The 24,917-nt window shown below is 38.9% G+C and overlaps 1 protein-coding gene across 4 annotated transcripts in view; it reads left to right on the top strand.

The window, feature by feature from the left end:
• Positions 1-1,408: 1,408 nt before the first annotated feature.
• Positions 1,409-24,917, top strand: part of N4BP2L2 (NEDD4 binding protein 2 like 2) — a 46,019-nt gene continuing 22,510 nt past the window's right edge. The window contains exons 1-6 of one of the 4 annotated variants that reach the window (XM_084294376.1): positions 1,409-1,511; positions 3,754-5,186; positions 12,831-12,955; positions 16,817-16,905; positions 17,281-17,357; positions 21,617-21,760. In XM_084294376.1, the coding sequence (XP_084150502.1) occupies positions 3,754-5,186; positions 12,831-12,955; positions 16,817-16,905; positions 17,281-17,357; positions 21,617-21,760 (1,868 nt within the window). In that variant the 5' untranslated portion in view covers positions 1,409-1,511. Of the gene's footprint in view, positions 1,512-3,753; positions 5,187-12,830; positions 12,956-16,816; positions 16,906-17,280; positions 17,358-21,616; positions 23,926-24,917 lie in introns of those variants that run through there. The other 3 variants (XM_084294378.1, XM_084294377.1, XM_084294379.1) reach the window with 3 other exon arrangements.

Genomic DNA, 24,917 nt, shown 5'->3' with positions numbered 1-24,917 from the left:
GGGCATATCACTTACAAGAGCTGTTGTGTGCACTAATGAAACTGGAAAATTACTTTTAAAGACTTTTTAATTACTTTTAAAAAAGACTGTTTGCATTGCATAATACTGCAAAATTTGAAAAACAGAACATAGCCACAGCATGGAAAAATATACTCTAGATATGCCTAATGAGTTGGAAGCTCATGTAAGAGGTGTAACACATATCTTGGAGGCTTGTGCAGCTCTTCCACTGGGGACAATCCTCATCGGAAATTTAGGATCTTGCTCAAATCTTTGTTGTTTATACACAAAAATCACAATGCCACTTAAAGCAAAATTAAAGTTCTGACCCTGAAAACTCAACATAATATTTTATTCTTAACACAGTGATCAGAGTAAGCTAACCTCAGACAGGGATACACATAGGCAATTGCAATAAGTATCCTTCTTCGAGGTTAAAGCCAAGGAAATAATGCTCTACTCAACATTGACAGGCCCAACTTCTTGGCAGAATATACTTTCACAGTTTATTTCATTACTAAAAAAGAAGAAAAAAAGACCCTCAGACAGCTTCAGGAAGGCAGACCACAGAAAGCAGACAGAACATGGAGTGGGTGCAGCAGAGGGTCGAGGAGGAAGGTGGAAATGAACACAGAGGAAACACAAAGAGGGGCTGCCAAACGCAGCTATGTGCACGGTAGCTGGGATTTTATTATTATTATTTTTTTTTCACCAGGAATAAATCACTGAATGGTTTAATACTGATTTAGAGCAGCAAAGTTGCTCATTGCATTGCAGTACGGCCAGCAGCACCCAAAGCTAGGGAACCACTGAGACACCCCCTAAGCTCCCCTAAGCCTGGCTGTGTGCAAGCCCAACACCTGCCCACACAGGAAAAAAAAAAATAAAATAAAAATAATAATTATAAAAAAAAAGAAAAAGAAAAAGAAAAAGAAAAAGAAAAAGAAAAAGAAAAAGAAAAAGAAAAAGAAAAAGAAAAAGAAAAAGAAAAAGAAAAAGAAAAATAGCCCCAAATCCACAGTCCTGGATTTGTGGATTCCTGGGAGAGGAATGAAGGGAAAGCTGACTCATCCCACCAGCAAGAGGTGGCCAATCTCTCCCTGCCCCTGCCCCTGCCCCTGCCCCTGCCCCTGCCCCTGTCCCTTGTCCCTTGTCCCTTGTCCCTGGTCCCAGTCCCCTTCTCTCTCCCCCTCCCTGCCCCAGCCCTGTCCCTGCCCCTCCCTCCCCCTCAGCCACAAGCCCCGCCCCTCCCCGCACGCGCACCAACCCCCGGCCAATCCGCGCCTCCCCTCTCCCACCTCCCCGCCCCCTCAGCCCAATGCCTCCTGGGAGCTGTAGTCCCCCCGTGGGGAGGGGGCGGGGGCGGAACTACAACTCCCACCGCCGCCGGCCGGGTGAGGGAGGCGGAGGGGAGGCGGCGCCATTTTGCGAGCGAGGCCCCGGCCCCGCCGCCCTCCGCAGCGCCGGCCGGGGGCGCGCTGCTTTGTGAGGCGGCGGAGGACGGCCCCGAGGTTGGTCTCCTCACCCGCATGCGGCCGGGGCGGCGAGAGGGGGTCGGGGAGGCCGAGGAGGAGCCGGGGGCTCCGCCTGAGGGAGGTGTGGGGTCGGGGAGGGAGCGGCTGAGGCGCGGCCCCCCCCCCCCCCCCCTCACCCGCAGGCAGCCGGGGGCTGAGGGCCTTGCCCTCGTCTGTAAGGTGTGCTGCGTGTGCCCCGCCTCTGCACATCGGGGGATTTATTGGAGTTTAGGGCTTGTCGTGTGGCTTCGGGGGTTTGGCAGGTTGAATCCCGTGTGCGTCCTGTGTTTAACACCTCCAAACGTTTTCTTACAGAATTCTGACAGAGCTACGTGTGCAGTCTGCATCCCCTTCAAAAGGCAAGGCCGCCACGTAGGTTGGGCTCGCTGCCTGCCTGCTCAGCCCGTACTGCCCTCCCTGAGTGTGCAGGTGGAAATGTGTTCACATGCAATGCCTCTGGCCCAAGGGGTAGTCAGAGCGAGTCAAGGTTAGCCAAAAAAGGGTATATTCCATGGGTGGCACAGTTACAGAGCTCTATCCTCCATCATTAGAGAAATTCTCACTCAGACATGCTCCCTTTTTTCATTCCATACCAAAATACATGCTCTGACTAAGCCCCATCCCAGAAGAGAGAGAAGGTTAAAAACTAATAAAGCAACATTTTTCTTCCACCCATGTTTTCGAGTGGAGGTAAGGTAGCGTTTTGGGGAGATGGAGAATAGAGATGTAAGTCATACTTTCTCCGTAGCAGAAAGGAAGAACTGAGAAGCGGTAAAATGGTTCCTATCTCTTGAGAGGAGGTGAGACCATGGTACCCAGAGCACTGTTATGCCAACTCCAAGCAAGAAGGATATTTGCGTGGCCTCATTTCTCCCCATTCTGACATTAGCACTCTCTTCTGATCAATAAAGTTAAATACAAACCTTACGATCTTCACTTAGATGTTTGGGAACTGAAGACCACAAAATTCTCTGTTTTTTTTTTCTTTTGTTTGTACAGTTGTTGAGGAAGTGTCCAGATTAACACCTTTTCTTGCCAATTTTGCAAGTGAATATGAGGTGATAAGTGTTGCTTACAAATCTTCCTGTGATACTACCTGCGGGTCCCTTTCAGACAGAGGAGAAAAACTTTGTTTCTTGTCCGGAATGGGGAGCATGCAACATTATTGTAACATTCACTCCTAGAAAGCTGAAATGTTTCAAGGTTCATAGTAGTAGAACAAACCCTCTGGTAGGAGATGTACTTACTTTCTTATTTAATACTGCTTTTTTTTTTTTTTTTTTTTTTTTAATGAAAGGTTTACTGAATAAGCTACTTAGTCACTGTATTATAAATTAAGTGCAGTTGCTTTTTATTGCATTCTGTCTAGAACTTCAGAGTGCAAAGGAAAATGTAAATATGCCTATTAGAGAGACAGAGAATGGATGAGGCAATGGCATGACTGGGTGTCACGCTGGTCAGCACTGTTTTGCTGTATGTTTTTAATTGTTCTCATCCCATCTGTCCTTTTGGAGCTTACTGGCTCATTTTTATGTTGTAATCCATTTGGTGCATTGATTGCCTTTTCAGTTTATTTTTACAAACACGCAACCGAGTGGTTTTGGTACCTAACAAAGGTCTTTAGTTGTTCCAAAAACAGAAACATAATAACAGATTGTGGATTTAATTTTAAGTCTTTATTTAACTAGCACCAAATTATAAATGCCATCCAGCATCTGTTTGATTGGTGTTAAATGGAATAGCTGACTCCAGTTCCCATCACAGAAAAACAATCCTTGTGACTGAAGCATTTGCTTTTTCGTTGGCTTTTTTAGTGGTGATGTGAGGCTTCAGCGTGCACTGGAGTTTGGCACATGTTTGTCCTATAATGCAGATTTATGACACTTGCCAGATTCACATAGGTCAGTGGAGGACAGATGTTGATCTGATTTTTTTTTGCCCCCAAATATTAAATTCACATAAAAAGCATGATTTGTAAATTAAGTTTAAGTAAATACAAAGTTTGACTGCTGGACTGGTACAGCTCTAACCTGTTTCTCAGGTAAAGATGTTCAGTAGTGTGGGTTTTTTGTTTAAATAAGCCTTCCAGTAGCTACTCTGCTTTTTTTTCTTGTTCAGTACATTTCAGTTGTGACGGCGGAGAGTCTGAAGATGATGTACATCATAGGCCCGAATAACTTTACTCTTATACTTTACTTTAAAATTGTTGGTACTAATAATGTATTCATTTCTTTCAAAGATGCTTCATGCTGAAAGTAGAGTAAGGCTCTTGGAGTGTCAGGATGAAATCCCGATTGAACCATGTTCTAAAAAAATGAAGTCAACAGAAGGGGCTTATGAGAAACTCTCAGGGGATGACAACCAGTGCATTCAGGATGAAGTGGACCCTGACAGAACATCTAATGATTTGACACCAGTGAATGTCTCAGAAAGCCAGCGGGAACATGAACTGCAAAAGCAGGAGGAAATACCCATGGGTGTCTTGGGAACACCGAACGAAGTGCTTCCTGAAAATAATCTAGGGTTTAGTCGGCCTCTTGATTCAGAGATTGTAGAGAATATAAATCCTCCATTAATAAACAACGCTAAAGTTGAAGAAGAGAAAGATCCTCTTATGTCCAGTAAAGTCGAAGAAGATAATAAAAATAGCTGTAAAACATTCTCACTAAATAGAAGTGAATGGGATGATGAGTTTATTACAAGCAAAGAATTTATTGGACCGATTTACAAGCCGGCTGAAAGTAACAAACAGGACAAATCTGGAAGTTGTGGCGAATCTAGAAGCGATGTGGGAGATCAGGGTGAACTGCATGAAAACAGAGATAACAGAAAGGAGGCAACAGTGATGGAAACTGTTTCTTGTGCTGTACCAGAAATGGATGATGAACTGAACCAGTTCTACAAGGAAATTCACCAGCTGGAAAGTGAAAATTTAAACATATTTCAGGAGAACGAACTTGAAACCTCTCAGGAGCAACATTCTGCATATAACTGCAGTCAGACATCACAAGAGGAACATCAGCGTTCATCGCTGGGCAGCCCACGACCGTTTAATGAGAACGGGCATTGTTTCTCTGGAGAAGAGCAAAGTCAGAAAACAAGCAGTGAGCAGCAGTTTGTCACAGAAACAAGCGGCTGGAAACCTGAAAATGCCTTTAATGGACAAATAGATTCTGAGTATTGGAACAACTCCGTGCCTGAATTCAGACCTGCCTGGCAGTCAACCGAGTCTTTCATAGTACCTCAGGGGCTTCCTCCTCCTAGACTGAGCCATCAGTCGCCTTTTCAGATACTGAATTCCCCACTACAAAAAACAAATGCTTTCCCTTCTCAGCGGGATGACTTTTCTTATGAAAATTACTGTGGTTACCGTGGAAATAATGATACCAACTGTCATAGTCCATTGCCTGATCCAAGTGCCAGCTATGTTGGTCATACTGATATCCATAGTGCTCAGGTCTTCAGGAATGGAAATAATGAGCAGAATGGACCCCAAAATAATGGTTTCTGTGAAACCAGAGAAGAGTGTTGGAAAGATCCAAAAATGTACAGTACAGAAGGAATGCACAGATTTCCTTCCTTGCAGTTCCCTGAGGAACGATTTGGTTGTGCACAGAAAGTGCTCCTAATCTTAAGAGGCCTGCCTGGTTCAGGGAAATCAACACTTTCTCGGTAAGTCAAGACTTCAAGCTTGGGAACCTTATTCAAAATAAAAAAAAATTAAAGATTATTTTAAAAGTTTATCAGCAGGCACTTGGCAAACTTTGGTATTTGTAAAGTAGGCTGTTAAAATGCAGTCATTTTATGTGAGGACATAACAACAGTAAACATTGGAATCATATGCTTTGGGGTTTGTTTCCATTAGTAAGAGTTTTGATGAACAGAAGCTGTTTTATGTTAATTTTAAAATGTTCTTTGTATCTTGTTCTGAAGCTCTCAGGTAGACTAGTAATGTTACGGTCTGCCTCTTTCCGTATTCTCAAATTCCTTCATTTAAAAAAAAATGGTCATCTTCAAAGACCATTAGAAGAATTTTGCTGCTCGGAAAACATGCAATTTGTGTACTGCTCTTCGTGTTTTCAGTGTCTTGATGAAATTGTGTATAATCCCAACCATTTTTTCATACTAACATCTGTCAAATTTATTTGAATGCACACAAGAAAAGTATCATTTTGCCTTATTAATATACTCGTTGAAGTCTCTGACAGGGTTAAAGTAGGTACAAACTCCAGCGTGGATTTTCACTATTTTTTTGCTTAGCATAAAAGGCACATAGGTTGGCACAGAATGCAGGCACTATCTGTGGTAAATGAAAACAGGTTTCTCTTGCATACGAGAAGTTACAATATCAGTATTACTGATGGAGCTTCATGAAGAAACTGTGCAACACGAATGGGATGTCTTCTGTGGTTATGTTCTGTTGTACGCTGGCAGTCTAAAACCACAGAAAATTTAAACAAACAAAAAATCAGCTTGAAACAATACTGCTTCATTCATTGCAGAAATGTGATGTTATTAAATATGATGCTATTTAATATTAATGTTTTTCATATTTTCTGTACTGAATGGCCTTTGAATCTTTCTCTAAGTATGTTATTCATATTATCTGAAAGATCCTACATACCTTAGTATTTTTTTTGTGTATGAATATATTTCTGCTTTTTCATCTCCTTGTAAGACAAATTACAAATTTCATTTAGCAGATGGGAAGGTGGGCACTATGAGATCAAGGTCAATCATAGTCACGGAATTTGGGTGCAGAATTTGAACTGTGCGGGACTTGTTTTTCAGTGTATTCAACTACATATAACTTCATGTGTTCAAAGCTGGCTTTCAGTTGTTAATTCCCATGAAATCATGTCCCAGGGTCTCAGGTACTGTGGGGTGAGCTGAAGGGAGAAAGAAGAAAAAAACGTAGCATCATGGAGTTCTGTAAGTGCAGGCTAGGACAGCAAATACAGCCCTGTGGACTCATTATTACCCGCAGGTATCTTGGCAGTCTTGGCATCTTTAGCACCTTCAGACAAACCTCTACTGCTAGTGCTAGCAAAATTACTGTATTGGAAAAGCAGAAAATTGACATCATCTCTATGGATCAGTAACGGAAGGGAACGAGTTGCATCTTGTAATTGGGTTTCCCAAGTGTATAATGACAGCAGAGCAGTCATGACACCCAGGAATTTTGAATTCCAGTCTTTTTTTTTCTTTTATTCTTTTTTCCCAAACTGTGAGTTTGTAACTACAGGCACACATTTCCTGCTGTTCCCAAACTCAAAACGTCTGTCTTTAATCTTCTAATGAAGTCTATGTTTAGCTCTGACTCTGCCATCCCACCTGCTTGGAATTACAGGCACATTTCTTGGCAGGGACTTCTGGAGGTCACCTAGCCCACCCTTCTGCTTAGAACAAAACTGTTGCCATCATTGGATCAGACCGACTGTGTTTTTCTAGCCTGACTTTGAAAACTTGCGGGTATGGAGTCCAGTCTCTCAAAACTTTTCTGGTGTTCATAGGTCATATCCCCTTAGCCATCTTGGTAGCCATCTGCTCAACCCTTTCATATTTTTCAGTGCGGCTTTTGAAGTAGGAAGCCTCAAACTGGAAACAGTATTTCAGAATTGACTGCACAAGAAACAGATAGAGAGGGGATGGTAGCTTCCATTGAGCCACTTTTTCCATTGGTTGCTTTTTTCCCTAATACAGCCCAGCATGTGGTTTGCTCCTCTTTTGAGGAGAGTACACTCTTGGTTCATCATCATCTACTGCAATCCTTAGGTCTTTTCAGTAGGGCTGCTCAAGGAGTTGCTTTCCATCCTGTACTGATGCAAAGATTTCTTTTGTACCAGATGGACCATCTGGTATAAAACCTGGCCCTTCTCCTTGTTGAGCTTCATGATGTTTCACTTCAACCAGTGCTCAAATTTTTCTGTGTCCTCCTGGCTAGAAGCCCTAATGTTCAGTAGGCGTGGCCTACCTACCAGTTTGGTGTCACCTGCAAGTTCTCTGCCTCATCATCCAGGTTAATGTTGAAGATGATGAAGAACTGGGTTCCATCATCAGCCCCTGATGTACTCTGCACGTACACACTGGAAGCGTCAGAAGTCTTAATGCTTTCATACAACACTACGGTCATTGCCCTGTCCTCATCCACAAAGCCAGTTGCTCCATCAGAGTGCAGTCTGGTCTGGCCAATAAAGCAAGATTTGCTTATTGTAAACCCTCCTTGACTCTTCCCGACTCCCTTTATTTCCTTCACGAGTTTGGAAGTGGATTCCAAGAGGGTGTACTCCCTGTTTCTACCAGAAGCTGAAGTTAGGTGAGGTTGAGCAGCTTGTAGTGCCTTTGTTCCCTCTCTTTATTTCCCTTGCGTAGGGGCATAGCATTAGCCTTTTCCTGGTCATTGGGGATTTCCTCTGATCTCCTTGATTTATTGCATACGTTCACCTGACCTAGACATCACAGCCTCCTGAGACTCATTCCGGTTTCCATCTGTTTATCCATCTACTTTCCAGTTTTGTTTTCCTGCTCTTACCCACCTGTAACTTTTGGTCTGTGCCTAGCAGCTTTGCTTTGGCCCTAAAATTCCAAGTGGATTTCTCAACTTCTTTTTCCTCCCCTTTCTCCCTAGGTTCATTTTATTTTCCCAGTTTCAGCTGGTGGTATTGTCTCACACCCAGGATAATCGTACCATTTTCTTCCTCACACTTCACTCTTTTGCCTTGTCCCTGTTTCCTAGCCCTGCTGCCAGTTGCAAGTTGTTTGTTCCAGCTTGTACCACTCTGCTGCCCACATCCTTCCTATTTTAGGCCAGTCTTCTTCCTTCTCTTGCCATGCTTAAGGTTGTGCTGGGAGAAATGCAATTTACAAGAAAACAAGCACCTGTACTTTGCCAGATACCACTTCCTCAATCCAAAACATCTCAGAGAAAACCTTGGAATAATGCCATGTGATAAAAACGTTGTGTTTCTTCCTTTGTTTTGGAAGTGATTGACAACTTAGAAATTTCCTAAAACAATTTGACCAGATAGATGCCCAGCAATGGTATCTTCAGCCCAAGTAACAAAAGTCTACTGAAATTTTAAGTAGATGATAATGTGGTTTTATGATGTGAATGCTATTGGGAAAAGTTACAAAAGACAAATTTTGATTTTTAGGATATTTTGCATCTAAAATTGGCAGCAATTTCAGGTCCTATTCCTCCATAAAAATACCTCAATGTGAATTTGAAAAAAAAGTTTAATGAAGTTGAAAGAACAAGTATTCATGTCATTTAAGAAGAACACTTGATATTAAATCTCTTTCTAGGTATATAAGCAAGTAGTCAGCTTTTTCTGGGGCTGTTCTTCCAGAGAGAGGAACCCATGGATCTCTGGAATGGGAAAATTGAAAGAATATTTAAAGCTGAACATAGAAACACTTGGGTGCTGTTGTTCCTAATTATGCAGTTCTTTAAAAACATGGCTTGTAACAGTGTTTAAAGCGTCATTTACATAATTTAGTACTACTACGGATTTTAAAGTAGTATTTAGTTACAGTCTAGTTGATTCCCTATGATGTTAGTTATCTTAAATAGATAAATTATTAGATTCTAAGATTATTCTTGATTATAAAATCATCTTTGAAAGCAGGCTGGCTAGAATGCAGCTTGGGGAACTGTTTAAAGAACTGAAATTAAAGCAGGATTTGTGCACGTGTGTGCATGCTGGAAAAAATATGTATGAGTTTGCTGATTAGTTCAAACGAGCACTTTGATTTCCAGATGAGTTTGGTGTGCAGAGCTAATACCTCCTGTTAGATCAACCAGCATGTCTAGGAAAAGTAAGTGAGCTGCTTTAATTTTGGTATCTGCTTTAATGTCACTGCCCCACTGTGTTCAAAGGTGAATGTTCAATTGCAGGGAATGGATGGGAGGGAAAGGCAGGTTTACAGCACTTGGGTAATACTGCTGCTCATTTTGGGCATGTGCACATATCAATGCTGAGCAATCTGTAATTTGACTTTCCTGTTAGAAATGTATTTATCTTCCTTGGTTTTCCTTCTCCGTTTCACAGAATGGGGATCATCCCTTTGTGGTGTTAGGTAGTAATGGTTTTCTTCGCACAGATGTGCTTTATGTTGCTTCTGTTTGAGTTCATGAGCCTAGGATAAATTTTATTTACAACTTTTACAACTTACAAGTGTGTAAATTATTCCATATGAAGCTGACAAGTGTGTTTGTGTTTAAAATTTTACTAAATTTTACTGAAAGGGTAAGGATTTCATTCCTCTGGCCTCTCAGTCTGCCTTCCCAGTTACTTGGTTTCAGGGTTATTCTTGCAAATGTAGTTTAGTGTATTAAATCTGTTACATTGGTTCCATAGGTTCATAAATTGCTTTGTAGCCTGAGTTTTGAGGATTAATAACAAAGTATTTCAGGATTAAACTTTGATGATGGATTTGCAAGATTCCCAAACCATGGTCACAGTGTTTCTTTATTGAAGTTTGGAAAATACAAGAGAGGAATCTAAGTGAATTATTCTACACACCACTGAGCAGTTCCTAGAAATACAAAGATGAACACCCCATTAGTCGCTGTGCCTTGACTCACCAGTTCCCATATATCCCTACAGAAAGCAGACAGTCAGGCTCCTGGGAGCTGCAGGGGTGTGCCTGCGGGTACCCAGCCAGCAGACGAACCGGGTCGCAGCTCTGTGTTATCTCTGTGGTTAGGTGGTGGGGTTTAACCCGGCTGGCAGCAAAACGCCACACAGCCGTTTGCTCACCCTCTCCTCTCTCTCTCTGGGATGGGGGAGAGAATCAGAAAGAAATGAAAGTCGGTGGATTGACATAGAGACAGTTTATTAGCACAGGAAAGAAAATACTACTACTAATAATAATGTGTACAAACAAGTGATGCACAATGCAGTTTCTCACCGCCCGATGACCCATGCCCAGCCTATCCCTGAGCAGCCAGCCCCCCCCACCCCAGCCACCCCATATTAACTGTTCAGCATGACACCATATGAGATGGAATCCCCCTTGGGCCAGTTGGGATCAGCTGTCCTGGGTCTGTCCCCTCCCAGCTCCTGCTGCACCCCCAGCCTGCCCGCTGGCAGGACAGAGCGAGAAGCTGGGAAGTCCTTGGCTTGGTGTAAGCACTGCTCTGCAACAACTAAAACATCAGCATGGTATCAGCACTCTTCTCATCCTACATCCCAAACATAGCACCACACCACCTACTAGGAGGAAAATAACTCTATTCTAGCCAAAACATTATGGCACGTGGTTCTTACTCTGTGCATCTGCATTCAGCACCCAAGAAGTGAGCGGGGAAGGTGGATCCAGTTGTTTCCAGTATCTGCTTAAAAAAAATCCTTCTGTACTCTTCTAAAGCAGTGTAATATATATCCTACTAAAAGGCAAAGACTCTAACAGAAATATTGAACAATCCCAACAAAGTGGCTGTACTTCTGGTGTATCATGCTCTGCTTTCTGAAACAGCACTGCTCTTTATTCTGAGCAGAACTTATACTCTGGAAAAGGGAAAAAGCAAAAAGGAAAAAAAAAAAAAAAGGAAAAAAAACAGCTTGTGTGCTTCTTTGATTGTGTTACTTGACAGTTCTGTTATTCATGGTTTCTTCCACTCCCCAGTAATTTTGTTATTACAAATCTGTGTTTTAAAAGAAAAATAGTCATCAACTTAATTGCAGGACAGTAATTATGTAGGAATTTAATTAATATACAGTACAGTGTTTTGTTGGTTATTTTTTGTTAAGTAAAACTGGATTTTTTTTCCTTTTGAGTTTTTAATGAAGATCCCTAGCTCTGTAACTGATGTAATGTTAGGCCATCCACAGGCTTTAAAGTATGATCTCTCACAGGTCTACTGTTGCTACGTTTTGCCACGTAGACATCTCAAATCCTTGTGAAATTAAACTTAAGTAGCTCTTCCTGCAGCTATTCATGGGAAAGCTTGGTGACTTAGAACTAACATCCATTTATTCCCCCAGGTTATTTGGGATCTGGCCAGTTCTTTTCCCTCCCTGGCACCTCAGCAGCAGCACATCACGCATATTGCTAATACTGTTCATTTTTTATAGCCTTTGGGTACGTTGCCTGTTTCCCAGTCTGAGTAGCTGCCTAAATTTCCATAGGGCAGCAGAACCTGAATGTTTCAGTACACTGGAAGTGCTCTGGGGCACTGAGTGCCTGGTGGCTGTTTACAAATTTAAATAGAGTACAGAATATAAAAACAGTCAAGGAGATCAGACTGTGGATCAGTAGATCTGACTTTAAACAGAACTGTGCTGTTGTCTCCTTTGTAAAAAGTTTTCCTTGATATGAAAAAACCTTATCTTAATTTTTTTGTCATCTATTACTGAAACTACAGTTCTGCGAGACGTGCTAACCCACGGAGCTGTTGCTCTGCCAGGGGTGGGCTGCACTAATCTCAAACCACTTCTCTTGTGTCATCTTTTTGGGCTTTTCCTTGAATAGGCTCAGCTGCTAAAGTTTCAGAAAAGCAACATAGGAAAAAAAAAATGAGAAAAAGTCACTTTCTTCTGGGTATAGTGAATACCAGTGGCTTGTAGATGCAGTGACTGCCAGGTTTCTCGTTGTTGATAACAAGGTGGATGTGAGTAAGCTTGTGTGGCTGGGACTGGGGGTTAAAACATAGAGCTGAAATAGGAGAGTATAGGATATTGCAGGAATATACATGCTCTTCCCTAATCCTGACTTTCATTAGTGGGACAATGCTGAAAGCTTATTATGATCTTATACTTTTCCCTGAGAATAGGAAAATTGCTGTAAACCTGAGTAATTTGCTTTTGCTGTTCCTGTTCAATGCATATTTTATCTGCAAGGACAGAGCTGCATGGACAGATAAGCGGAGGGTGGATTTAAGAGGAAGAAGGATTTAAGCATCTGCTTCATTTCTCAGCTGTCTCCAGATTCCATGATCAGATTGGTTCCTAGAGATAATTCCAGATGAGAATTGATATGGAAAATGTTAATAAATGCAATAAATGACCATGAGGTGCTAAGAACCTGTTGCAATAGAACCATAAAGTAGGATGCTACAAACTTCTTTTAAAGATGGTGAGGAAAAAACAAAGACAGAAACAGTTGAGAGGGGGAAAAATGTACTTGAAATTGAAATTTGTATTGGAATTGTTGGAAATACTCATAGCTATACTTTTATAAACCAGTTTGTCATTTGCAAGAGGCTCAGAACCAGGGCACAGATAAATATATATTTAGCTGTGTCATTTGTGTGTGTGTTTTCTGTCTGAAAAAAAAAGTTGTAATATTTTTGCATTTACCTTTGTTCAACAGTATTCTGCTTGGTGAAAGCTGTGATGGCATTGTACTCAGCACCGATGATTATTTTCGTCAACAAGATGGATACCTGTATAATGTTGTTCAGCTTGGTGATGCCCATGACTGGAACCAGAAGAGAGGTTTGAATGCGTTAAAGAAATTCTATTAAAATACGTTTGTATTTAGAGGATAAAAATATAGCACCACATGCATGGGTTAATGGTCTGAATGAGAAGGAGCATATATTAAAAAAAAAAAAAAAGTGTAAATATATATATATGTATAAGTATAGGAGCATATGTATTTTAAGTTTTTGTTATGTTTTAATTAGCATATATGTATATTTACGTTAGATTTTGAAATGGTGAAAGGTTCAGAGTTAAAAGGACAAAATCTCTTTTTTCTGTGCTATGACCTGCTGTGAACACAGTTTAATCTCTCTGCTGCAGTGTCTCAGCCAGCAGCTTCTTTCCCACCATAAGAGAAATCCTTCTTTGCATCAAAAGATACGGAGATCCAAGGAAAAAAATCTGCAGGATAGGAGTTAAGAATGTTCTCCCCTTTTCTTCCATCCTCACCCTAATAAAAAAGAATTATGATATGCTGGGGAAAGTTTATGAATGAACAGTGCAGGAATTTTGTAGAGCAATAATTGGAACTGTAAAAATTGTAAGAAACACTTTCAATGTTGGAGTGCCACAATAATAAATATTTGAAATGAAGTTGCCAGTAGAAGTCAAAGGAGCGAAAGAGCTGCTAACAGCAGTTTCCAGACGAGAGGTCTCAGTATGTCACAAATGCAAAACCTCCAAACAGTTCTCACTTGGTAGTGGCTTCTGGCTGCTTCTGGCTAGACCTTAAGATCTGTCCAATTCTGTATCATTTAGTTGTGCAGTGCTTTTGATAACCAGAATACTACATCATTCAGTGATTTTGATAACTAGAACAAGAACAGCTGTGCCCTGTTGCACAGAACACCTCTGCTGCAGAACATTTGCCAGAATAGGTCTGGGCTGAGGCTGTGATCACATCTTCCCTCCTGTTTGGTCTAGGTAGAAGTCTTTGTCGAAGTACTTCAAAATCCTGTGCTTTCATTTCTTTGTGGATCTTTGCAATACATGAAAGTTTGTAGGGTCAGCTATACGAATATTAGGAAATGTTAGAATTAATTTGCCATTGTGACTTTAAATCTGAAATCGGTGTCACTCTTAAGGGGTTTTAGGCCCTTAAAGTTCACTTTTCTGTATTTGTTCAGTGTCTCTTACTGTAGTTTATCCTTTACTCTTTTACTGGTAACCTATGGCTACCTTTAACATGTTTGTAATGTTCTTGACGGGTCCAGTTGGGTTTTAACTGCCTTTTTTTTTTTGTGATGGTGACTAATTAGTTACCTTTTTTTTCCCTTTTAAACAAAACTTTATCTAAGGAGTTACATCAGCATACTGTGCACACTACTACTAAGATCCAGAGTTAAGACAAGAGAGGAGAATAATGTAAGGGAGTTGTAGCTGTAATTCAATCTTTCTTCGAAAGCTTTTGTAAATTATGGCCCCTTTGTCTTCATTACCAAATCGGCTATTTTCTTGCTGCCTTTGAATCTCTTCTGAATTGCTTCTTTCAGGATTTTTCCCTTGCTTCTGACAGCCTGTCAGTCTTCTTTTCTAGATTCGTATCCATGGCAAGGTTTTAGTAGCAGGGGGCCATAGGGGTGGCTTCTGTGAGAAGAATCCAGACGCTGTCCCATGTTAGATAAGGGCCAGGCCAGTAAGTGTTGTTGTTTGTGCCTCTGTGAGAAAAGATTTAAGACAGGGAAAAAAACCTTCTAGGGAACAGCAGCTGGGGGGGGAGAGAGCAGTGAGAAACAGCCTTGCAGGTGCCAAGGTCAGTGCAGAAGAAGGGGGAGAGGTGCTCCAGGCAGGCAGCAGCAGTTCCCCTGCGACCTGTGGTGAGGACCGTGGTGGAGCAGGCTGTCCCCCTGCAGCCCATGGAGTGCCACGGTGGAGCAGATCTCCACGCTGCAGCCCGTGGAGGAGCCCACGGTGGAGCAGGTGGCCCTGCACTGACAGAAGCTGCAGCCTGTGGAGAGCCCCCGCAGGAGCAGGCCCCGAGCCAGAGCTGCAGCCCGTGGAGAGGAGCCCACGCAGGAGCAGGTGATCTGGCAGGAGCTGCTGTCTGTGGGGGACCCAGGTTGGAGCAGTTTGCTCCTAGGGGATGGACCCTGTGGGATGGAGCCGTGTGGGAGCGGTTCTTGAAGAGCTGCTGCCTGTGGGAAGCCCCCGCAGGCTCAGTTTGGGAGTGGAACAGGGGCAGAGAGTGACCGAGAAGGAGCGGCAGAGAAGCGCTGACTGACCATAACCCTCGTTCTGCGCTGCTCTTGGGGGAGGAGGTGGAAGAGGACTGATGAGGGGAAGGCGTTTTTGGTTTCTTTCCTTTGTTTCTCACTTCTCTAGCTTGTTAGTAATAGGCAATAAATCTTACTATCTTCCTACTCTGAGTCTGTTTTGCACGGTAATTGTTGAGCGATCTCCCCGTCCTTATCTCAACCCTTGAGCTCTTTGTGTCGTATTTTCTCCCCCTTTCTCTTTGAGGAGGGGGAGTGAGAGAGTGGCCGTGGTGGAACTCTGGCTGCCCACCCGAGTAACACCACCACACTGAGAAAGATCATTTGTGCAACGTTAATGAAACCAGAGCAATATATTCTTCAGTTTTTATGGCTTTCCCCACTGATTCTTAGTGCTCTGTTATAACATGCTTTATATTTGCTTTTTCTCTCCCTTCCGTCTACATAGTTACTTCCAAGACTCTTTTCTTCCTGTTGTGTGGATTGATTCCATCAAGAAAAATCTACAATAACTTACTTTTTTTTCTCAACAATAATTCTACAATAACTTAGGGTTGGGTTTTTTTGTTTGTTTGGCTCATTGGTTTCCTTCAGATCTCCTCTTTATTCAGTGTACAAACTGAACACTATTTGCTGAATGGGCATGTATTTAACAGATGTATTTATTTGTTTTATAAACCTTAGTACTTGTTACAGACATAGCTTTTCATTTAATATATACTATTTTAACTATGTTTAATGGAACATTATTAATTCTCCTGGAAACTTTTTTTTTTTTTCCTGTATGCCAGTAATCCTAGTATTTTAAGCTTCAGGTATTTCATTTATTTCATCTGGTTCATCATCTTAACTTCCTTATGAGCACTAGTGGTTTTAAATTCTGATTTTTTTGTGTGTGTGTTGGCATGCTGTGGCACAGTTGTTAAAAATATCTTCCTGTTTTTGATGCCAGACTTTTCAATTTAGACATTCTCTCATTCTCTTCAGGATATGTAGTAGTAATAGAACTTCATATATTCAGAATAATTTTTCACTGTATTCATATTCATATGAGTTCATATCAATTTTTAAAATTCTATTTGTCACTTCTTAAGTTGGACAGCCAGAAAATGAAGCTTGTGTAAAGTAGTGGCCACGTGGTATGTTCAAGAACATTCACCAGAAGGTGATCTGTCTTTGTTTTCAGTCGTCCTGATCTAGCAGGATGTGTGATGTCTTTGTATGAAGGCGACATATCTCTTAGCATTTTGCTGGAGAAGAGCTGCAATACCTAACCACAGCTCCCTGTTCTGAGCTGCTGGTAAAGCTGGAACTTGGATATGGTTTTATGCTGGGGGTGTCAGCGGGCCCCATACTTTGAGCAGCTGTGTAGAGTGGCTTTGACTTTACACTTCTTGTTTACCCCTTTGTATCAGTTCACCACCACCTTGTTTCTATGTTCCTGCTTTCATTTTTCTTACCTTTTTGCTCCTACTACTTTCCATTTCCATCTCTACCTTTCAGTACTTTTAATCTTTTTCTTAGAGCAGTGTGTTTCAGTCAGACTGTTGCAAAACAATTCTTGCGTTCACCGTTTTATTTGAGTTATATAATTGTTTATTTACATGCACTAATTTGAATTACATAACTGCTTATTTACATGCACTGTTTTTCATTGCAGCAAAGCAAGCAATGGAGCAGGGAAGATCTCCAGTTATAATAGACAACACTAATACTCAAGCCTGGGAGATGAAACCATATGTGGAAGTGGTAGGTTTTGTTGTGAAATCATACCATCTGTTACAGCCTCACACATTTACCTTCACGTGTGGTAAGCTGGTCTGCTTTGTGCCAGACCATTTTCCTTACTCAAGTTTTTGAAGAGAGACTGCTTATTGATACAATCAGTAACTGGTGTGGCAATAGTCCAGAACAATTTTAGGACAGACTTGACCTAATCTGCTTAGTGTGGAGTGAAAGCTAAGACAGGTTTGGGGGCAAGTGAAATTCAGTGTGCTAGTATTGTAGAGTTAACTACATCCATTTATTATCTGGTCTACCAACAAGTATAAAAATAGTCATTACTATTCATATTTTATATAATAATGATACTCATATGAACAATATTTTTTTTGCTTGCTGCAGGCTCTCGAAAAGGGATACAGGGTGGAGTTCCATGAGCCTGATACTTGGTGGAAGTTTGATCCTGAAGAATTAGAAAAGTAAGGTTTATATTGCAGAAATCATTGTACTTCTATGTATATAGAGACAGACAAACAGATTTGCCCATGTAAATATATATATAAAAGGGGTTTTTATTTTATCCAGTATCTGATTTATTCAAATGTGTAACTACTAGTATAAAATACATTTTAAATCTGCATTTTGAGATGTACCTTCAAATAGAAGTGTTACGGATATCAAGAGAGGTCCTGTCTTGTTGGCCCAAAGTAGTCAATACTAAAACTTTGTTGCATGTGGGTAGAAAAAGTGATTGAGCATTGTTGTACGTGCTTCTGTTGTATGGAATGATTTAAGTTATCCTGAGATTTTTTTTGTTAGAAAACACTGAAGAAAAGCAATAGAAGACAAAAGGAAAATATGCATTTTATTAAGACTGCATAAGTGTCTTGTTATGTCTACTTTTTTTAGATGGCTGTGTCAGGGAATAGTAGTCCATTGCTAATCAGTGAAGGTTAAAAGGAAAGTTTGTATTTTAGATGGTTTGACTTCAGGATTTTGTGAAATTGTTCCCAGTCTTGAGAGGGTCTGTTGTAGAGTACTGTTGGACATCGGTTATCGGTCGTGTGTGTTGTGAGAGCATCTGGAAAGCTGGTTATTATTCCTCGTTAATTTTTCCTTTGGCTCAGGTGTATCTGTTTTTAGGAATCTATGAGGTACCAACACCACCTAGGGAAATTTGTGTTTGAAATGCAGTGTAATGCTTTCATGGTTGACCCAGGAGTTCTCTTGCTGATTGTAATTTTAGGTGCTTCCAACTGACTTGACTTATCGTTGTTTCAGCTTTGTAAAATAGCCCCTACAAACCACCAAGTACGTTTGTGTAATACATATATTGCCTACTTAGACCTTATTCTGTGTTCTCTATAATTTTTTTAAAGTTTTCATCTTTTTCTCCTAAGCTACCACTAATTTATTCTTAGAGATGGAGTTCTCCCTCTGTTGGATGAGTTCTATTAAGTTTTCCTAGTTATGGTGTGGCACTGCTACGTCAGGCAGGAAGCTGTCTCAGTAATCAGACATTTCTAAGATGTTCAGTGTGAGATCTCCTTTGCATGAGAAAGACTCAAATTTTCCAGAAAATGCATGTTTTCACGTGGTCTGAATTTTATTTTTAACTTTCATCCAGTGCTGTACAATGGTGACACTCTAGTAGTCTGGTGTGTTTCTAGATACCATTTTTATAGAGCTGTGTCTGCCTTAGCGCTTAGTGTTTGGAAATCCATGAAAAGCCTTATTGAAAGGAAAAGAGACAAGGTCAGCGCTGGCTGAATGGTGAATTCGTGATGTCAAGAACATGACAGATGTTCTAGTGTGGAATAGCTTTCAGAGCCTTTTTTTTTTTTTTTTTCTTCCAGCATGCCAATGAGATACAAATTGCCATTAGACTCGCTCATGTGTGATTTTGCTCTTAGTTCAGTTTTGTGCATGTAACTTGTGAAAACATCTTGATTTCACATGTGTGTTTTGCAGTAGTGCTTGAGACATCTTGCATAGCATTTAGACCTTTCATATAAAGGGTTTTGTACTTTCAGATGCAATTTTTAGGTTATCTTGGATCAGAACAAGTAAGTGGCAAAATGATTGATAGAAATGTTTTTGACGACGTGTTTAATGAGTGTTGGATGAAATGTTACCTTTTTTCGTGCTTGCATGCTTTCTGAGTAGCTGGTCAACTGGAACATTAAAATAAGTGCATTTGATTCAGACTTTTGGGAAATAATTACCCTGTATAATCAGTATTTTGGGACAGGTGGTGTTTTCTTAAACAGTTACCTGCTGTCTGTATATACACAGAACTGATATGCAACGTGTTTAGTGTACCCCATTTTCCTTCAGTTTGATTGTCAACTGCAGTTTGACATTGACTGCATCGAACCCATGCTGATTGTTTAAAGCAGTAATGCCTTTGTAGGATTATTTTGCCAATATATTGGTGTGCAAGATTAGTCTAATGTAGAAGCATTTAACAGTTACAGAACTTTACTAGTATCAATAGATTCTTTGTTGCTGCAAACAAAAAAACAAAAGCTTTCAAAGCCTAACTATCTGTTAGGAGGTTTAGCTGGCATATCTTACTGTTTACGGGTGAGATGGCTTTATGTTCTTTCACTATACCTCGGCTATCCTGAAACATGCCCAAAGAGGATGTTTGCTTTGAGATGTGGTTTAGTGGTAGACTTGGCAGTGCTAGGTGAATGGTTGGACTTGATGATTTTAGAGGTCTTTCATAACCAGAATGAGTCTTCAATTCTGTGACATCCTAGTATTAAATGACCCTATACAACAGATTCATTCAATTTATTTTTTTTTTAAAGTAATTTCTGTGCTTGATGGGGTTCTGCTGCTGGTGATTGTATCGTCCTGCCTTTTTCTTGAAGAAAAACTACTTGCTTATTCAAGTCCATTCAATTTTGGGTGAATGTGCACTTTATGCCATTTGCACTTGAGTTGTTTTCTTTTCCTAGCTGTACTGAGATAGGGAGAATCTTACAAAACTTTGTACTTGCACTGGGTGGCATAAAAGGATTTAGACTTCCTCTTTTCCATTTCTTTATCATGTAAGTCAAGTGCTTTATAGAATCCCTGTATTTCTAGGGGTTGGCTTTTTCCTGTGCTCATAGTCTCGTTCATATTTGTGAATAAAATCAAACCTGTTAAGGCTTGTTAGCTGATGGGTTTAACATGCTGCTGATCCTGGACAGCTTTAGCAGGATGTGAAAATTAATATATTTTAAGTGGTGAGCCTCTTGTGGTGGTCACTGTAGCTTCTGAAGTTGTCTCATCTGAAAAAAAAAATCTGAGAGGGAAATACTTCACTTAATTCTGAGTACCTCTGAGATGCCCGATTCTTCTTCCAATCTAAATATGAAACTAGTGTGCTACCTACAGTATGCTTTGAGCTTTTGTGAACTTGATAGGTACTCCTTTGTTGCAATAATGTGCACAAACTCCTGGATTATTAATTTTTTTTAATATTTCTCTATAGACTACTCTTTTTCCGGCATATCCTATTTGTCCCCCCTGTTGATTTCTCGCTTATAGAATTCAGAAATTTTTAATTTTTTGTTTAAATTTAAAATCTTCTTTTTATTTATTTATTTATTAAATCAGGGGACTCATGCCCCCTGTCCCTGTCAGAAAGCACAAAGTTACCCAAGTGGTATGACCTGGAAATTTTTCAGCTTCAACAAGGTTTCTTGGTGATAAGAATATACTGGCTTATGATAAATTCTTGTCTACATTATAAAAAGATTCCATTTACATTCTCTGTCTATTCTTTTAGATTCAATTCTGTTACAGCGCTGGTAATTTTCTGACATTTGGTTTGTGCTTGAGCCTCATGGTTTTGTTTTTAGCAGGGACTGAAATTCTGCTAATGTGGATTTTAAGGTGCTATTCCATAGATGCTGAGGAGATAGATGCATTGCAATGTAGTATCTCATGTCTCAGGTTCTTAATGGGCCAAGTTCTCACTGAAAGCAGCAGCTCCTCACTAAACACTGCAATGACAACTTTTTTGGTTGTTCTTCCCTTCCCTTATCTGTCTTTTTTGAGTGTATTTCTCATTTTTTCTCAAGTATTGGTAATACCTACTAGATAAAGTATCATGAACATGCAGTGCTAGTTCAAAACTAAAATTTTTCCTCATTTTATATAGAGATTTATCCATGAGAAACACTCTGTCATCAAGTCTTGAAACCATGTAGTTCCATTTGTTTTTGTTTCTTTGAACATTGCTTCCATAAGTAATAGTCTAGAACACATTATTCCCTCTACCTATTAGCTAGTATACAATGCAAAATTCCTTGAATAAACAAAATAAAGTCTTTCTAGGATGATTTGTTTGTTTTCCTGGTGAATAACATCACATTTCTATATGAAGAAGAAAGGCTGTAATTGTTTTCTGTTATTTAACATTTTCAGTGTTGAATTGTTAAAAAATAAAAAATAAATAAACCTTAATACAAAGGTGACTGTTAGGAGAATGAGAATACAATGTAATGAAATTGAAATTTCAGATGTCACAGCATTTTAGTTTAAAAATGTATGCAATCTCTTGACTTAGTTGAATGTATGTTTTTCAGTTATCTAAAGCTTACTGCTAAGTAATGCAGGAAAATACAACTGGTTTTTATAGATATGAAAAGCAAGAAGAAAAAATGTGAAATTAGTTTTTTTCTTAAAGACTGTAAACGTAAACATACCAGACAATTTATTTAAGTTTTTATTTTTGTAGGAGGAATAAACATGGGGTCACTCGTGAGAAGATTGCTCAGATGTTGGAACGATACGAATATCAAATATCCATACCTATTGTCATGAATTCAGTTGCACCTCCTCACAAACACACACAAAGGCCACCTCTGCAGCGAAGACATAGGTGGGGAGGCAATACAGACTTATGGAATTCTTTCGCTATTTCCAGTAGCCGATAACACAGTTGCAGTCAGTTATAAAAATCTGTTACGTGCCCTTCTAAAACACGTCACCACCTCCAATGAAGTAGTGGATTATCTGTTTTAAATAGGCCTATTTCAAGATCATTCCCTTCTGGAGGTTGTTTCTTTAATGGACTTGCATGTAAATAAAACTGTACATTTAATGTTTTAAAAAAATATATATATTTATTACAGTTGTAATAACTTTGATTTCAGTAAAATATTTGATATAGTATGAGGTATAGCAGTCTTCCTTCCTCAATTTAAGACAATGATGTTTTAACTGTAACTGTTGAACAGTTTTTTTAAAGAGGTCCTGTTAGATACCTTTTAAAACAGAATTAAAGCCCAGAAGAAGAGCTTATTTATGTAGTAACTGATTTTAATGATTCTGACTTAGACTCCTAATCTTTTATGAGATCTTTCTGAAAACACTTGTCTTGGATTGTCCTTTTGTTTTAATTGGTATATATTGACAATTGGCAAACTATTGGCATGTATTTTCTGGCTTTTTGTCTCAGAAGCTCATCTCAGCTGAAGCAGCATTCTTTTAATACAGTGTTCATCAGCCTTAAACTCTGTAACCTCAACTCTTTAATTTATTTATTAATTTTCATTGGCAGCAGCATGTAGAATATGACTGTGTCTGTGCACCACCAACTCTTTTTGTACTTTAAAAACTAAATGTTCTCACTACAAATGCCATTTTTGTTGCTCTTTCTACGCAATTTCTTTCATCCAGGATAAAAACTAAGTACTTGGAAGTATCAATTCAATACAAATAGTGGAGATAGTTTTGTAAAACCATGTTGCATTCTTAATTTTGGCACAGGCAATGTGATCTGTTATTCAGCGCTTAGCAATGAATGAGACAGCATGAAGATTTACTAATTTATTATCCATTTTCTTTCAAAACCTGATTAATTCATAAGTTTTCACTTCTCTTGCTTTCTAACTGCTTGCTGTATTAATAAAACATGTTTGTCTTCGATGTTGTTTTAGTAGTTCAGTGCAACAGTTATTATTTTCAAGCTTTTGTGATTTTTATTCAGCTGAGCATTGCTAGTAACCTGTTAGCTGAAATAACCTATCTTCAGGTCTAACTAGGTTTGACTTCCTTAAGCACTAAATGAGTAAGTCTTGAATAGGAAGGCTTGTTGAGAATGTGAGAACATAACTGAAATTATTATTATTATTATTACTATTATTAGGTGCAATAGTCATCAGAATTTTGCAATTTCTGAAGCCAGTGTGATTTTTTTTTTTTTTTTAACTTATTGGGAGTTTCTGTTGTGGGCCCTAAAAGTTGTTTCATCTTTAAAGTCTGAGTAACTTAAAAATCAAGGTATATGATGAATTCTCTTTCTGTCGTTTTATACAACTACTTTATGTCTACATTTGTACAATTTAATGTATATCTAGAACAACATTTTTATAAAAGATTTTGTTAACTGCAAGAGTTGAAGTATGCAGTTTCACGTTTCAGTGATGTTTTAATTAATTGAAAAATAATCTATTTCAAATAGTGCACAGTTTCTTAATATATTGAACTACTGTTTGTGTTAAAAAAGAAGCAGCTTTCCAATTATATTAATTATCTTGTTGTATATTATTCATACCAATTGTGTTTACTGTATTTTAGTTTTCATAGTCATCTTTTTCCATGTTTCAAGAGAATCATAGAAATCTTTGTCATTGGTCAGTAATACTTCAATTATCCTGAAGCTTTTATATTTAAATATAAATTACATTTCAACTGAGAGGAAGATAAAAAGGTTTTAGAGAGACTCGTTTTATTTACTCACATGATCATTATTATTATGACTAAGTCATAATAAAGTGATGAAATTTATTAATTATGTGATATTCAGGCGGTGTGCTAAGATATGACAAAAATGGTGATTATTGAAATTTGGCATTATGATAGTTTTTGGTACCCTCTGTCTTCAGTTTTTTGAAAGATTTTTTTAGAAATGTTTTTATTTCATATTTACATTTTCTTTAACTGAATTTTAGTATGTAAGTAGGTAGGAATTAGGACTGTTTTAAAAGGATGCCGCATATTTGTGTTATATGTTTTTAATAAATTGTTGATGGATGGTGAGTATTTTTGATATGTGAAGTACGTTGATCAGTATAGGCTTGCTATCTGGCAAGGGATATTTAACAAGAACAGAATGCTTTGCAACTTGTCGGAGTATCAAATACTTACTGTAAACTGCTTAATCGATAAAGTTGTATTCCAAGGTAAGTCCATGGTAGGTGAAATCGCAATTACTGTGTAACACATGATCTTTGTTTCATTATATATATTTCATGAGGGTTTAAGCTACAAACTAGAAATATGTGTGTATCTGAGAGAGAAGTTGATTTCTTTTCATCCATGATGGCATATTACACTACAATATTCATATGTTAAAAAATAAATAAAAATTAAAAACAAAAAGGTGATGTGAAATACACCTTACAGGTAATGAATTTCTCCTGCTCCCTCACAAGTGAAGAAAATGACTTATTTTCTCAAAAAGTACATACAAGAAATGTAAGAACTCCTTCAATTAGACCTGGGCTCTAAATATTTTTTCTATCTAGCATTGCGTTTATGCAATACACTTATTAATTTGTCACACATACTAACAATATACCTAGAATTAAGGCTTTCTGTTGTTTTTGATTTTTAGTAAATTGCTAGTTCATAGTGTATGAAGAAATTATAGCGTTACAAATGCAGATTCTAGGTATCTGCTGCACACTTCAAACCAGTGAGGTTTGGTAAATAAATTTAAACAGAAGAGTTAAGATACTTAGCTGTAGTTTTACCATCCCACTCTTTGAAGCATGAAATTTAAATCAGAGTTCGTCTGCAGAACACACATAATTTGATAGCAGTTAGCAACACAGAATTATATATAGCTATAAAGGGAAAAAAATAAGAGTTCTAGTTTTATTGCTTAATCTAACTGCTATGTTTCTTGTTAGTTTATTTCCTAAAGTATTAAAAGCTTTCACAAGTGATTTAGTGGTTGCCTTTTTTTTTTTTTTTGCATCTAATTAATAATGATTAAAACACTAGAAGTTCTAATGTAAAAACATTTAAAA

Source organism: Netta rufina (genome assembly GCF_964035555.1).
Source record: "Netta rufina genome assembly, chromosome: 1".
NCBI classification, from domain to species: Eukaryota; Metazoa; Chordata; class Aves; order Anseriformes; family Anatidae; genus Netta; species Netta rufina.
This window is presented reverse-complemented; position numbering and strand designations above follow the sequence as displayed.